Source organism: Aegilops tauschii, chromosome 4 (assembly GCF_002575655.3).
Source record: "Aegilops tauschii subsp. strangulata cultivar AL8/78 chromosome 4, Aet v6.0, whole genome shotgun sequence".
NCBI lineage: Eukaryota > Viridiplantae > Streptophyta > Magnoliopsida > Poales > Poaceae > Aegilops > Aegilops tauschii.
The window spans coordinates 499,246,712-499,260,685 of NC_053038.3; the positions used below are offsets into that span (position 1 = coordinate 499,246,712).

General features: G+C 49.0%; 2 protein-coding genes across 2 annotated transcripts; both read left to right on the forward strand.

Moving 5' to 3' along the window:
- The first annotated feature begins 2,867 nt into the window (after positions 1–2,867).
- On the forward strand, positions 2,868–5,232 carry LOC109748050 (protein STAR1-like). The gene is made up of 2 exons (XM_020307107.3): positions 2,868–3,354; positions 4,353–5,232. Exons 1-2 carry the CDS (start codon positions 2,934–2,936, stop codon positions 4,790–4,792), a joined length of 861 nt encoding a protein of 286 aa, XP_020162696.1. The 5' UTR covers positions 2,868–2,933; the 3' UTR covers positions 4,793–5,232.
- Positions 5,233–12,220: 6,988 nt separating this feature from the next.
- LOC109748051 (GDSL esterase/lipase At4g10955-like) lies at positions 12,221–13,669 on the forward strand. The gene is made up of 2 exons (XM_020307108.4): positions 12,221–12,369; positions 12,483–13,669. The coding sequence occupies exons 1-2, from the start codon at positions 12,263–12,265 to the stop codon at positions 13,462–13,464; spliced, it is 1,089 nt and encodes a 362-aa protein (XP_020162697.3). The 5' UTR covers positions 12,221–12,262; the 3' UTR covers positions 13,465–13,669.
- Positions 13,670–13,974: the final 305 nt, after the last annotated feature.

A 13,974-nucleotide genomic window follows, 5' to 3' on the forward strand; every position in this document is an offset into this window, starting at 1 on the left:
AATTCAGTTATCGCAGTCCTGACATTTTTTTTGCAGACCTTCAGTCATTAGCTTATATTCAGTTATGCTCAGCTTATTACTGTTTCAATTTTGTTCAGTTTTTGTTTGTATTATCTCTTAGGTTTATTTCTTCAGCCATTATTCAGCGTTCTTTCTTCATTACTCATTATGTTTACTCATTCATATTTCTTCTGATCAATTCAGTGTTATATGTAGTCATAGTCGTTGTATTGTACTTACATCCGCTCAGTTTTCCCCTTCTAAATGAAAAGGTAACCGCCTCATTTTTCCTGTTGCTATCTTCTATGCATCTATTTTTCCTTTAGACATTTCTCTGTATGTAGCCCTTTTCATCGAGCAAGTCTAACTTGAGGCCCACATGCGGTGACACTACATGATAGTGGATCAGTGTGCGTTAGTTTTAGTACTGTCGTTTCTTCAGTCAATATTCAGTTTATCAGTTTTCAGAGACTACATTTATCATTTCAGTACTTTAGTCTTCATTTTTCAGATGACATACATAGCTGGGAAATGGATTGAATGGGGTGTCAAGTGGCGTCGGATCCCACCATGGTCATATACATGCTGTGAAATCAGCGATACAACTTGCAAAATCATTTTTTTTGCGGGGCCAGCGCCAACAAGCCCGCTGACAGCGGCATCGCTTCCAGTGGCTGTAGCAGCCAAGCAGCTGCATGTTGTCGGTGGGGCTCAAGGCAGAGCTTTGGACTTGAAGGTTTCCTACACATTCACAAGTTGGCATTCAGTTTTATTTAATTATGGGCAAATAGTTATCATCTAGTTCAATTCTGGGTTCCATTAGTTTACAATTCTGGGCAATAGTGGTCTTCTTGTTCAGTTCAAGTTCAGTTATAGACGATAGAATAGTTGTTGTTTTAGTTTTGTTCAAGTTCAGTTTTTGCCCCCTTCAATTCAGTTCAGTTAGGGAGCAACATTCGGCATTCAGTCTTTGCACGTGCACAAAGCTCACTGGAACACTCAATTTTTTTAGTCTTAACATTTTTCAAGCAAGCACTGAAAACATTTTTTGCCATTAAACCTTTTTCTTTCCATACTAAATTCGGTTAACATCAGCGACTTGGGGGTTGGACTGTTGTTCTCTTTTTTGTTTGGGGGGGGGGGGGGGGGGGGGGGGATTGGTCTGAGTATTCACTGTTTTGCACATCAGCTACAATTGACACTACTTGCGGTTGCAAGAACCATGAAGATATTGTATGGTTGTTTGAGTGGATGGGTCATCCTATCCACGATAGGATGTCCTTTCAAGAATAGGGATATGCTTTACGAGAAACAAGCAAAGAATATTGACGAGGATTGAAAATGGGTGAACTTGAAACCGGGAGAGGATTGTATCAACAACTTGGGTTTAGAAGAGCTGGTGATACTCGATGGGGTTCCCATTTGAACTCTCTCTTGAATATGACTGTCATGTTTCCCTCGGTAATTGAAGTCATTGACGCTATTGCAGAAAATGGACCCAAAGCTATTGATAGGATTAAAGCAAAAGGAGTATTGAATATGGTGCACTTCAGGAAGGTTATACTTGGGATTACAACTGATTTGAACACCTATTTGAAAAGGAAAGAACAAGAGATTGTCAATGTTGTTTCATATCTTGGTACAACTAAGAGAAGGCTACACGACATGAGAAAGGAAGGGTGGGAAGATATGTTTACACAAGTTATTGAGTTTTGCATCGAATATGACATTTCACTTCCAGATATGGATGCCATGCATGTTCCCCAAGGATCAAAGTTAAAGCGAAGAACCCAGATTGATGGCAATATCAAATGAGGATTACCACCGACGTGTCATGTATGGTGTCATTGAGCTAGTGCATGTGGAGCTTCATGGCTGTGCCAGTGAAACCAGAACTACCTTGCTTCTCGGAGTGGGTTGTTTGGATCCTTCAGATTATTTCTCAGACTTTGACAAGGAAAAACAATATTGGCCATGGCTCATTTATATCCTGGTGAGCATCATCGGAATAACTGTGACAACGATTAAGGGATGATGGAGGAAAGTCAACTGCTTACTGCCCAAAGAGGAGCAAAAAGACTTGGGATCAGTGGCCTCATAGTACATAGCATGGCATGTTTGGCTGGAAAGAAACCGAAGAACTTTTGAAAACAAGAGCTGTGACCCAGTTGTAGTTTATCAGCTGGTTTGTGATGATCTTTGCCTCTACAGGGAGGCTTTTTTAGGAGTAATCGCTTTAGTGTTTTGACAGGATCCAGAGATGTACGTAGTTTTGGGTCTCCCTCCTGTCACTTTGTGAGTGTGTTCTAACTGCGTAAGCTGATTTCTTCAGCCCATTGTACAGCTATTCCCCCCTTCTTAATTAAAAAAGCAGAGCTCCTGTTGTTTACGGTCAAACAAAAAAAGACAACCTTGTGGCAAACACCCGCGATGACTCCAGATTCTCAGATTTGAAAGGTGTTGGTGAACTTTGCCAAACGTTCTGACGAAGAAAAGAAGCATACAACCTTTCCTCTGGTGTTTTTCTTTTGCTGAAGCCAATATTGGTTCTACAGTCGCCACATGAGAGAGCATTATCTGCAATGAGATATATCAAGTCTGACTTGTAGAACAGAGTAGCCGATGACTTTTTATCCCATCGTTTGATTTTATGTCGAAGCAGATGATGTATACCAAGGCCGTCATGCATACCTATCAAGATTTTGACGATCATGGGGGGTGTTACCGTGGATTTTCTTTACAGTTGTGATTAGCATGACGTACTACTGTACTGCTTACTGTAATGACAAATTATTTCCACTAGCTTATAAATTTAAAGCTTGACCCCGCATAGTTCGAGTCCTGGCGCCGCCCTTCCCATTTCCACCCGGCGCGCACTCTGCCCCTGTCTCTGCTCCTTCTCTCCCGCCATCTTCTTCCCCGTTCCACGATCGATGGGCTCAGCTTCAGGTAATCCACCGGAGAAAGTTCGAGATGTATGCATGACTCCTACGTCCAGTCGCACGGCCTTGCATGCCGTGCACGCACGCACAGATGACACTAGCAGGGAGCATGAGCATCTGCTGGACGTCGCCGACGGGCCCAAGATACGGGTGCGCGGGCTGCGGCGGCGGTCGGAGGCGAGCGGCGAGGAGGTCCTGCGCGGGGTGGACCTGGACGTGCCGCGCGGGGCGGTGATGGGCGTCATCGGCCCCAGCGGCGGCGGCAAGTCCACGCTGCTCCGCGCGCTCAACCGCCTCTGGGAGCCCGCCCCCGGCGCCGTCGCCCTCGACGGCGCCGACATCTGCGGCATCGACGTCCTCGCGCTCCGGCGCAGGGTCGGCATGCTCTTCCAGCTCCCCGCCATGTTCGACGGTACGTACCTGTACTACACAGTCACGCCCCGGCATGCTTTTGCTGCCGAAATTCTGTCGCGGAATTGAAATGCTCGGATTTGTTTCCCCAAAGCATGAACTGATTAGAGCTGATCCGCTGCGATCTTGGATTGATTATTGTGTATCGGTTAATTAGTCCATGGTTGGAAATTAGTAGGAGATGATGATGAAGTGGGGGATGCATCCCTGTCAAGGTCAGTAACAAAGTTGAGACAATCGGATTGCTTGTGCCAAAGGTACCGTTCCGTGATTCCAGATTCCAGTAGTGCTGTAGTGGGCGGGGATGATTGGAGAGAGGTTTCGGCTTCTTTGAACTTCATGACAAACCCAGACCCATATATAATCCTACGTCATCTGAAAACCTACTCGTGACTTTGGACTTTGTTAATTATGATGATGATGATGCATGGTAGTGCAATGACAGTTGTTTATTTTATTTATACTTTAGAGGAGAGGGAGGTGCATGCTATTGGTAGGCTATCACGGGGTGCTTGATCCGTTGACAAAGTTAAGCCGAATCTTGCTTTGAAAATGACATTGGGCACCCACATTTTCCATGACTTCATACCGGTGAAGAGAACATATTGACTTTAAAATGTCCATGTCCAATCGGATCGACCATTTTGCTACGCAATTGCACCCCTGCTTTGCTAGCGTCATTTGAATATCACGTGCATAATGTCAGCTATCAATGTGATGGAGGTAGACTTTGTTAGAACCAATGAAAAGAAAAATAGCGAGGCCCTTAGAATACGCTATTAGCGTGTTATATCGCGTGCTATTAGCGAGACATTGCACGTTGATTCATTTAACGAGATATTGCTAAGAACGCTATAGCGCACCTTTTTTTTTCCATTTGTTAGAACAGAAAAGAAGTTTCAGACTTTTAGCTGACTGACATGTGAACTCTGATTGCATCCAAGAGGAACAAGAGGCCTCTGAATGAATTCCGTTTGTCTTCCCCGTGTGCTGCTCCAGGGACGGTGGCGGACAACGTGCGGTACGGGCCACAGCTGCGGGGCAAGAAGCTCACGGACGCGGAGGTGGAGGGCCTGCTGAGCCTGGCCGACCTCGACCCCGCCATGTCCTCCAGGCCGGCGTCGGAGCTGTCCGTCGGCCAGGCGCAGCGCGTCGCCCTGGCCCGCACCCTCGCCAACGGCCCGGAGGTGCTGCTGCTGGACGAGCCGACGAGCGCGCTGGACCCGATATCCACGCAGAACATCGAGGAGGCCATCGTGCGGCTCAAGGAGACGAGGGGGCTCACCACGGTGATCGTCTCGCACAGCGTGAAGCAGATCCAGCGGGTCGCCGACCTGGTCTGCCTGGTCGTCGACGGCGAGGTCGTGGAGGTGCTCGCGGCGTCCGACCTGGCTCGGGCCAAGCACCCCGTGGCCCGGCGCTTCCTGGAGCTCAGCTGAATATGCTTGTTTCGCTGCGGCGAGCGTCCTTGTTCAGTGTCGACCGTCACCGACCTTTGCTTAGCTCGGGCTTCGGACTCGCTACGGCGACGAATGTTGCGTGCGATTTGGTGGAGTAAATTACGCAAAACCATACACCATACGGGGATAGCGAAACAGATCAATAACACTTGAAGAACAACTCACGTACAACCATCGAATTTGAGCCTAACTATTAACACTGATCGTCGGCTGAGCTCGCAAAAACAGCGAAAGTGCGCGGTTTTGCCCACCTATCGAGCTGATGTGGCATGCCTAAATGTACAATTTGCTGAGGTGGACATGGATCATCCACCCACCTCCTTCCTCGTCATCTCTCTCTCCAACCTCTCGCAAAAAAAAAATCTCTCTCTCCAACCGGCCACACAGAGGACGTCGGGGTGCACGACATGGAGCTCCGGTGGTGGATAGGTGGCTGCGGGCGGCGACACCCAAGAGTGGACGGGCCCATGGTGGCCGCACTCTTCTTCCACGGCTGGGTTGCCGCCCTACCAGCAGAGCGACATCCCCTACCATTGGCTCCATGCTTGTTCAATGTATATATAGTACACTATGTCCACAATCACACCACATTGATCTCCATTATATTCGTAGTATGGACTAAAAATAGCATGGTCGCATATATTCAATTTATTTTTATATAAGAAAAACAAGGAGTTCTTTCAAATATTTGAATCCATTATCCATTGAATTATGATGTTTATGAGTCTTTTACACACACCCTCTCCCTCGGCCTCCATGCCTCTGGCAGCACGCACCTGACGTCCAGCTAGAGCGCCAACGCTTGTGTTCATCTTGGCAAGCAAGGCCCTCAGCCAGAGCCACCCAGAGCCCCTCCTAAGAGCGGCTAGATCCCCTTCTACCTGCTACAAACCGAAAGCATCAAACCCTAGCATCCATTGTCTCCATCACAAATCTGTTTTGTAATTTACTCAATTTGTGTGAGATGGGATTGTTTGTATTTTATATCGGCCGGCTCCACAGACGTATGACCTAGTCAAATCTAATAATGTTTTGTCCACATCCGCTCCTCACCTCCTCTTCCATCTCCCTCCTTGTTGGAGTTGTGCCGAATATAGTGTACAAGGTAGGTTACAGTTGGACTTGTAGTTGTATTGTGTTTAGATAGGATATGGAGTCGTATTCTAGTAGGACACTTGTATCCTAGGCCTCTTATATATAGCGGGGCTAGACACACGATGTAACCTATGCCAACATAATAGCACCGGAACGCAGGGGAAGCCGGCGGCGTGTGCCGGTGTCCAGCGCGACCGGGTGCGGTATTGTAGCGGTGTCATGGGAGGAGCGCCCATAGTCAGGCCCCGGAGATGTAGCCATATCGGTGAACCTCGTTAACAAATCTCGGTGTCGTGCTCATGTGATTGCTTGGTCCTCGGATGATCGACGGTAGCCTCGGATTTATTCTAACAGGTGGTATCAGAGCTAGGTTGTTCTTGAGGCTATGGATTGAACATCAATAGAAATATGCAGAAGCGATCGTAATACGGGACAGAGTCGTCGGCGAGTTGCGGATCAGAAGCGGATATGATCGCGTTGTAATCTTCATGGCGGTGATCCGAATCGATCTCGGCAAGTTGCAGCAGTGCTTGAATCGCGTGGCGCAGGCAGGGGCGCAGAGCCGCATCGGTGCAAGCGGTCAGCGCAAACGCGTGGGAGGCGGCGGCTTGAAGGCGTGGCAGGCTGGTGAGGCTTCGTGCGCTAAATGCATCCCAGGTGAGACCGCTGCAGAGCAGGCATGGCGGGCTAGGCCCAGGTGTTGGGCGGCTGTGCAGGCGTTGCCGTGTGCGCGTGTGCAAGGAGCTGACAGGTGGCCGGCTGGTTGTTGCATTGTGCTGAGTCGAAGGGGTGCAAAGACACGAGAGATTTTGTTTGAGAAAAAAAAAGGGACCGAGTCCCTTGATGAGACGCGTTTCTCTTGGAGGCCGATACACGGACGTGCAAACATCAATGGTGAGTACTACATTGGAAAGGAAAAGGTTTTGGCAAGGCAAAGCTAGCATTGAAGTTGAGCCATGGGAGCCACTCTATGTGAAGACCAGAAGCTATCTTGTTGGATTCGCTACTAGTATACTCGGTGTACTTGGGGATCACGGAAAGAGTGCTCGATTTCTTTTTCACAGGTCAGCCGTACAAAGAATCATGGCGCCAACGGGTACCAGGTTTGAGGTGGAGAAGTTCGACGGAACTGACGACTTTGGGTTATGGCAGACAATGGTGAAAAAATTTGTTGGCACAACAGGGATGCTTGAAGGCGTTGCTGGATGTCAGGCCAGGCGGACGATGAGGACTGTGAGGAATTACGGATGGTTGCAGTTGGGGAAGTTCGGCTGGGTCGGACTAATTAGTCTGACGGATCGACATGAGTTGGTTGGTACAGAAGACGATGGTGGGATCGGCGACGACGACTTAGGGGCGTGATGCTGATGATGACCGACTTCTGGGGCGTGGAAACACGTGGCACATGCCCGAGGGCTTGTGTGGCTTTGACAAGACTATAGCGCGGGGTTGATTCAAGACAGTGCACATGAGATCTTAGAGCCGACGGGGCGCGGGGTGGCACGTACAACCACCATGGAATCATGTTGAAGGTGGAGCTGGAGTTTGTAAGACTTCACTCGGTGCTGATTGAGGGGCTACGGCGTAAGTCGACAGAGAGTCGAAGCCTATTTAGCGGGAGAAAAGCAAGTGACACGTAATTCGGACTGGAGCCCAAGGGTCTGATGGAAGCGTGAAACTCGTCATCGGTCGGTGATGATCGGTGGTACTTTGCAGTGGGGGTTGAGTGATGTGGATTCACGACCCTTGAGACTCGACCGGGACAGCGGAGGCTCGACGCGGTAATAGCGGTGAGGCGTGCGGTATGCATGGGACATGGAGACGGGCCAGGGCTCTGGTGGTCATACATGTGGTGAGACAACTGCGAATTTGACTCAGGATGACTACAAGCAATGGTGAAATTCCTTCAAGTTTCACAAGCGGTCAAGAAAGGAGCGGTGATGTTGAGTTTAGGTAACTCTTATGTATGACACCCAATATGTGAGTTGTTCAATTTCACGCAGGTCCGTGATCAGTGTGTGATAGCGTTGGACTGATACTCTGGAAGTTGGGAGCGCAAACTAGAGTGACAAGGAACTTAATTTTGCTCAAGTGTTGACTGTGGTCAAGAAAAGAAGGGACTACAAGTTGCAGGTGGAGTCATATGGAGTCTTTGGAGTAGCAGCGGTACTCATGGGATAAGCTCAAGTCCAATGTACATGGAAGTTTGACGCATGGACAAATCCAGAATGGTGAAGTATATTCGCCAAGGTGGAGTTTGTTGGAGTTGTGTCGAATATAGTGTACAAGGTAGGTTACAGTTGGACTTGTAGTTGTATTGTGTTTAGATAGGATATGGAGTCGTGTCCTAGTAGGACACTTGTATCCTAGGCCTCTCATATATAGCGGGGCTAGACACACGATGTAACCTATGCCAACATAATAGCACCGGAACGCAGGGGAAGCCGGCGGCGTGTGCCGGTGTCCAGGGCGACCGGGTGCTGTATTGTAGCGGTGTCATGGGAAGGAGCGCCCATAGTCAGGGTCCGGAAATATAGCCATATCGGCGAACCTCGTTAACAAATCTCGATGTCGTGCTCATATGATTGCTTGATCCTCGGATGATCGACGGTGACCTCGGATTTATTCTAACACTCCTCGTTACCATCGGGTGCGAATAGGCCAAGGATCCCCGGTGGACACTCGAGCAGGTCGCCTATGAGATCAACAAGGCTGCCCGGAAGGTGCGTTGCATCGCCTGGCCGTGACCCGGCGCTCCTTCGCCACGACACCCACATCATCGTCCTCCACCTTCCCCATGATCGCGTCGCCACCCTCCTAGCGAGTAGCCTCAACCCATCATGGCCGCCTCCATCGAGCCCCGGCGTCCCGATGCGGCTTCCTCATCAACGTCAAGCGGGGTCTACCACCTGTTGCTTGGCTTTGGGCCGTCTGCCAAAGCTATGTGCTCAGTCTCGTTGTGGGGCCGCGTTGGAAGACCACCACGGGCTGGTACCCGGGGCTGGCTCGCAATATCCAGGACGCGATTGAGCACGAGCTCTGCTAACAGCGTTGTGATATGCCTTGCTGGCGTGCCTTTTTTAATTTTGCTAAATTTTTTGGCGGAATGCAACACTCGGCAAAGCCTTTTGCCTGCACTCGAGTGCAACACTAGGCAAACACCTGCGACATGGGGCACCAACATTGTTTGCTCTTCCATTTGTTTGCTGAGTTCCCATTTTTTACACTCAGCAAAAAGGCTTTTTCGAGTGCATGACAAAAACAACTCGACAAACTTGCTTTCTTCTGAAGGAGTCCAACAGAATTGCCTTTGTCCCGTGCGCTGGCCAAATTAAGCTCTGGCCATCATCATCATCATCACACTTGTTTTGTGTGTGATAGGCACACTAGTAGAAAAAGGGACATTAGTCCTGATTAGGGTCTCGACGGGCAAGGGCGAGGATATATGTAGGCAAATTTTTAGTCCCGATTGGAGTCTAAAACCCGAACTGAAGACAGGCTTTTAGTCTCGGTTGAAGACCCCAACCGGGACTAAAGGGTATCGCGCTTGCCGCAACCCCTTTAGTCCCAGTTAATGTCTGCAACCTGGACTAAAGGTCCCATTCGAACCGGGACTGACGCCTGCCGAGACCCGTCCAGCGTCCTACCGCTCGAACAGGGACTAATAATGTGAGCACCAAATAACGAAGCTTTGATCATCTTTATCATCACACCCGTTTCCTTTGTATCAACCGTGTGTGATAGGCACCAGCAATTAAGCTCCGGCCATCCTCATCATCGCACTCGTTTCTTTTGTGTCAACCGGGTTTGATAAGCACCAAGCCACAAATACCGCACATGGTTCCTAGTTAAGAAACGTGTCTGATGATAGTTACACCGAAAAAAGTGTGCTATTGTAGAATGTGTGATGATAGATCCGATCCCTACACCGCACATGTTCATTTCTTAAACTGTTTGTGAGTTGTGACCCATCACACACATTTTTATATAGCGTGTGCGATGATATCTCCCCAATCACACACCTACTACGCGCGTTGAGGATTTACTAAATCGTGTGTGATAGAGGTTTCGAACGGTATGATGCTGCACTAGTGGTGGATGGAGCGTTGATGGAGCACTAGTGGTTGACGAGCAATTGGCACTAATATTGAAACATTGGTTCTTCAAGACTTAGGTTTGTCTTGGCCAATGGATGAAGGGCAAAGACTTCACGGTAGCCAAGTATTATGGAATAGAGCACAGTAGTCTAAAAGTATTATTCATCCCCAAATCAAGTACTTTACTATGCAATAAGGGGAGTGACTTTTGATTCTTTCGCAACCCAACTTGAGCAGAGTCAACCGAACCAAATGCCGGCATTGGACATTGGCCTTGTATGACTGGGTCACTGGAGTGCACGTTCACGTATGCATTTGTATAGAACAAATTAATAATCCAACAAAAGAATACTTCCTCTCTCTCAGTTTACAGGGCGTGCGCATACCCCTAGTTCGTCAATTTGACGAACCTAATGCAAGTCATATATTACGAAAAATATACCAATATAAACTCCAAATGTTCTATTTTCAAACGGTATAATTTTTGTGTTATATAGTTTACATTAGGGTGATAAAATTGACTACCTAGATATACGCGCAGGACTTATAAACTGAAACGGAGGAAGTATATAAGGTCCAGTGTGCATTCCTCGTCAACGCTCTATCGGTTTCTATCAGTTAATTAGCGCGCGCGCTCTCTCTCTCTCCCCCTCTCTCTCTCTCCTTGAGAACTGAGTACCGTTTTATTAACTTGAACTCAACGATATTACTACACGAAACGACATTATTTTCGGATAATCTTTTGCCATAATTTTCCATGTATATGCTGTATACAAGGACCCCACGTTTTATAAATATCTCAAGGATTTGTTTAAATGAGGCAAACTATTTATCATTTTTATTTATTAAGATGAGAAGAATACAATTAACATGTTAATTACGAAAAAAATCAGGCAAAAACCAAGATTACAACCTGCCTGGCTTGGAAAATAATAGCTAACCACCAGGCGCTCGCAGCCGACCTGGCTATACACGACATCCTACCCATCATTTTTTTAAACAAGGTCAAAAGATTTGCTTCATTTGTTAATTAAGAGTGATAATAGAGTGTGTTAAGAAAAATTCAAATTACAACTAGATCGTTACTCTCTCGACATGATTATACCCACCTATTTCGCACATACGACCACCCAAAGAAATGCTTGATGTTTTCAAGTAAAATCGTCAGGGGAGCAGTCTTGTGCCGAAAGACACGAGCATTTCTCTCATTCCAAATCGTCTATGAGGTGAGCATGTTTAGTGACAGAGTGAGGATATTGCCTTTCTATTCGGGGCGTTAATGTCGGACATGTCGAACCAACACTCCTTAATGAAAGGCTTCAAGTACCATGCGGTGGTGTCAATATGCACAAGTTGAAGCCATTCCTTGATCATGCCTCAAAGCCGAAGCGTGAACTGGCATTTGAAGAATAGGTGGTCAGCACTTTCACTCTTGTGCTTGCAAAGTGGGCATAATCCGCAATTTGTCCAACAACTCGACCAATCTTTCAGCGGTCCAAATACGATTTTGGATGGACAACCAGTGCCCAAGCCCTTCAACCTTCTACACGGTGGAATTCATGACAGATCTGGTGGCTTCGAGGAATTGTGTCTTGTAAGCAGAGGCCGACGAGTAATGCCCACTAGCAGTATGCTTTCAAGTGATGTTGTCCTCAGCGTCTTTGTGCGGTTGGACATCACCTAGGATTGTCCAAAGGGAGACGATCTCACGATTGTGGTAGAATGACCAATGCACCGGAAGCTTATTTTTGGAGAGCCAAGCACAATCCTTCATGGCCTCGTGCACCCTGCCCTTATTCCTAGAAGAGGCCTCATAGATGAGGGGAGAAATGTCCGGGCCCCATTGAGCCGACGAGAGTCCCAAAATGGAGCGCGAGCCCCATTGACAATGGTGATGATGGTGGAAGGGGGACTGTGCTTCGGTGCCTTAAGGCACATGCCTTTGTGCCTATGACATGTGGGTCCAACAGATGGCTGGCCCACATGTCAAGGACCCAAAGGCAGGTGCCTTTTAAGTCACTGAAGCTGCGTCCGTGGAAGGGTAGGATAGGTCAAGATCCGGCTCCCCTGGTTTGGAGATACCACTGCAACTTGGATGAAGCATCGTTAGCAGCTGATGTCAACAGAATGAGACTGTATGGTACATAGTATATGAGACGCACAGGATGGTAGCAAAAACACAACAAGCACAGGATGGTAGCTGCGCCTACCTCTAGCTAGCTAGGTCGTTCGTCCGCATTGACCGATAGCTTCAAAGATGGACGCCGACGCCGACGACCGCTTTCATCTATCGGGACCGACGCATATGATGCCGGGAGCCGGCGGCGTCCGTTCTTTAGCGACGACGACGATGATGATTGACTGGTCAGTATGTATGTCACATCCCTCGCCGGCGGGCCTTTAGTCGATCGTGGTCGTGGCTGCAGCTGTACGCTGAGTCGCTGACTTATGCTCATCATAAATTCGTAATGTCACAGGGACAATGAGGAGCACCGCCGGTGCATCGCCGCCTGCATCGTCAAAGGCACGTACATCCTCGAGGACGACAGGAACACGTGCAGGCTGCTGGTGGGGGAGGCGCTGGCGCCGGCGTGGTGGGAGAGCTTCCACTTCCGCATCGTCAAAGTGCTCAAGGACGACTGCGGCCGCAAGGGGGAGCACAAGTTCATCTTCGGCGCCATCTACGAGCACGTGCCGCCGGCGGGCGCCCCCCGCCACCCTTCGGCTCCGCAGTACGTCGTCGCCCTGCGAGGGACCATGCTGAGGCATCCCGACCCGTTCAAGGACCTGTGGCTCGACCTCAAGGTCATGGCCAACACCCTGCACCGGTGCAAGCGCTCCGAGCGCGCGCGCGCCGAGGTCGAGGCGCTCCTCGGCGCCGGCTGCAGCCCCGTGTGGCTCACGGGGCACTCCCTCGGAGCGTCCCTGGCGCTGGACGTGGGGCGGAGGATGATGGCGGAGAATGGGGTGAGCCTCCCGACCTTCCTCTTCAACCCGCCGCAGGTGTCGCCCGCGCCGGTGATCAACGCGCTGCACCCGACGGAGGTGGGGAAGAGGGACCTGTACGCCACCAGCTACGTCTTGAAGGCCGGCCTCGGGCTGGTCCTCAGCCCCCACCGGAAACGCATGGAGACGCTGTTCCAGAGGCTGGCCCCGTGGGCGCCGCGGCTGTACGTGCACGACAGGGACGTCGTCTGCCTGGGCTTCATCGACTACTTCCAGCAGCGGCAGCTCATTCAGGAGCGCTTCCGCGGCGTGGCCAGGTCGGCCATGACGCTGTCGTACCGTGACATGCTCTTCTCCTTGGTCGGCGCCGACAAGGAGCGGCCGCATCTCCTGCCTTCGGCCATGCTCGTGAAGAACTCCAGCGACTGCGACGCCCACGGGCTCGAGCAATGGTGGAAGCCAGACGGCCAGCTCAACTTGAGCGCCACGCGTTACAGCTATCCTGGAGCTTAAACCCCTCTCTTCCCTACCACGCTCTGTGCATCATCAATCTATTTTTTAATTTGTGCTACATTTACATTGCATTTTCGTTTAGGCAGTTAGGCACTCCACATGCTGTACTCCCTCCGTTCCTTTTTACCCCACGTATAAGATTTATGTAAGTCAAACTTTATAAAGTTGACCAAACTTATATTAAAAAAATATCAACATATACAATCAAATATATATAATATCAAACTACATTCCGTGATGAATCTAATGAAATTGATTTGGCATCGTGAATGTTCATATTTTTCCTACAAGTTTGGTCAAACTAAGATACTTAAATTTCAGAGAAAACTTTTATGCGGACTAAAAAGGAAATGAGGGAGTATATGCTAACTAACCCCTTTCCTTGTGGTTCAGTGATAGGTGTGAACTTAATTTGTTTATATTTAATATAAAACATGAGTTTAGGAGTCACTACGATTTTTTTAATTTACTAAGAAATTGCCGGTGCGTTGCCACGGGTCATAAATATTT

Excerpts from the sequence above, each read along its gene's own strand:
- LOC109748050 (XM_020307107.3), top strand. The coding sequence starts at position 2,934 with ATGGGCTCAGCTTCAGGTAATCCACCGGAGAAAGTTCGAGATGTATGC. Across the intron at positions 3,355-4,352 it reads GCTCCCCGCCATGTTCGACG|GGACGGTGGCGGACAACGTG; the intron begins GTACGTACCTGT and ends GTGCTGCTCCAG.
- LOC109748051 (XM_020307108.4), top strand. The coding sequence starts at position 12,263 with ATGGACGCCGACGCCGACGACCGCTTTCATCTATCGGGACCGACGCAT. Across the intron at positions 12,370-12,482 it reads ACGACGATGATGATTGACTG|GGACAATGAGGAGCACCGCC; the intron begins GTCAGTATGTAT and ends GTAATGTCACAG.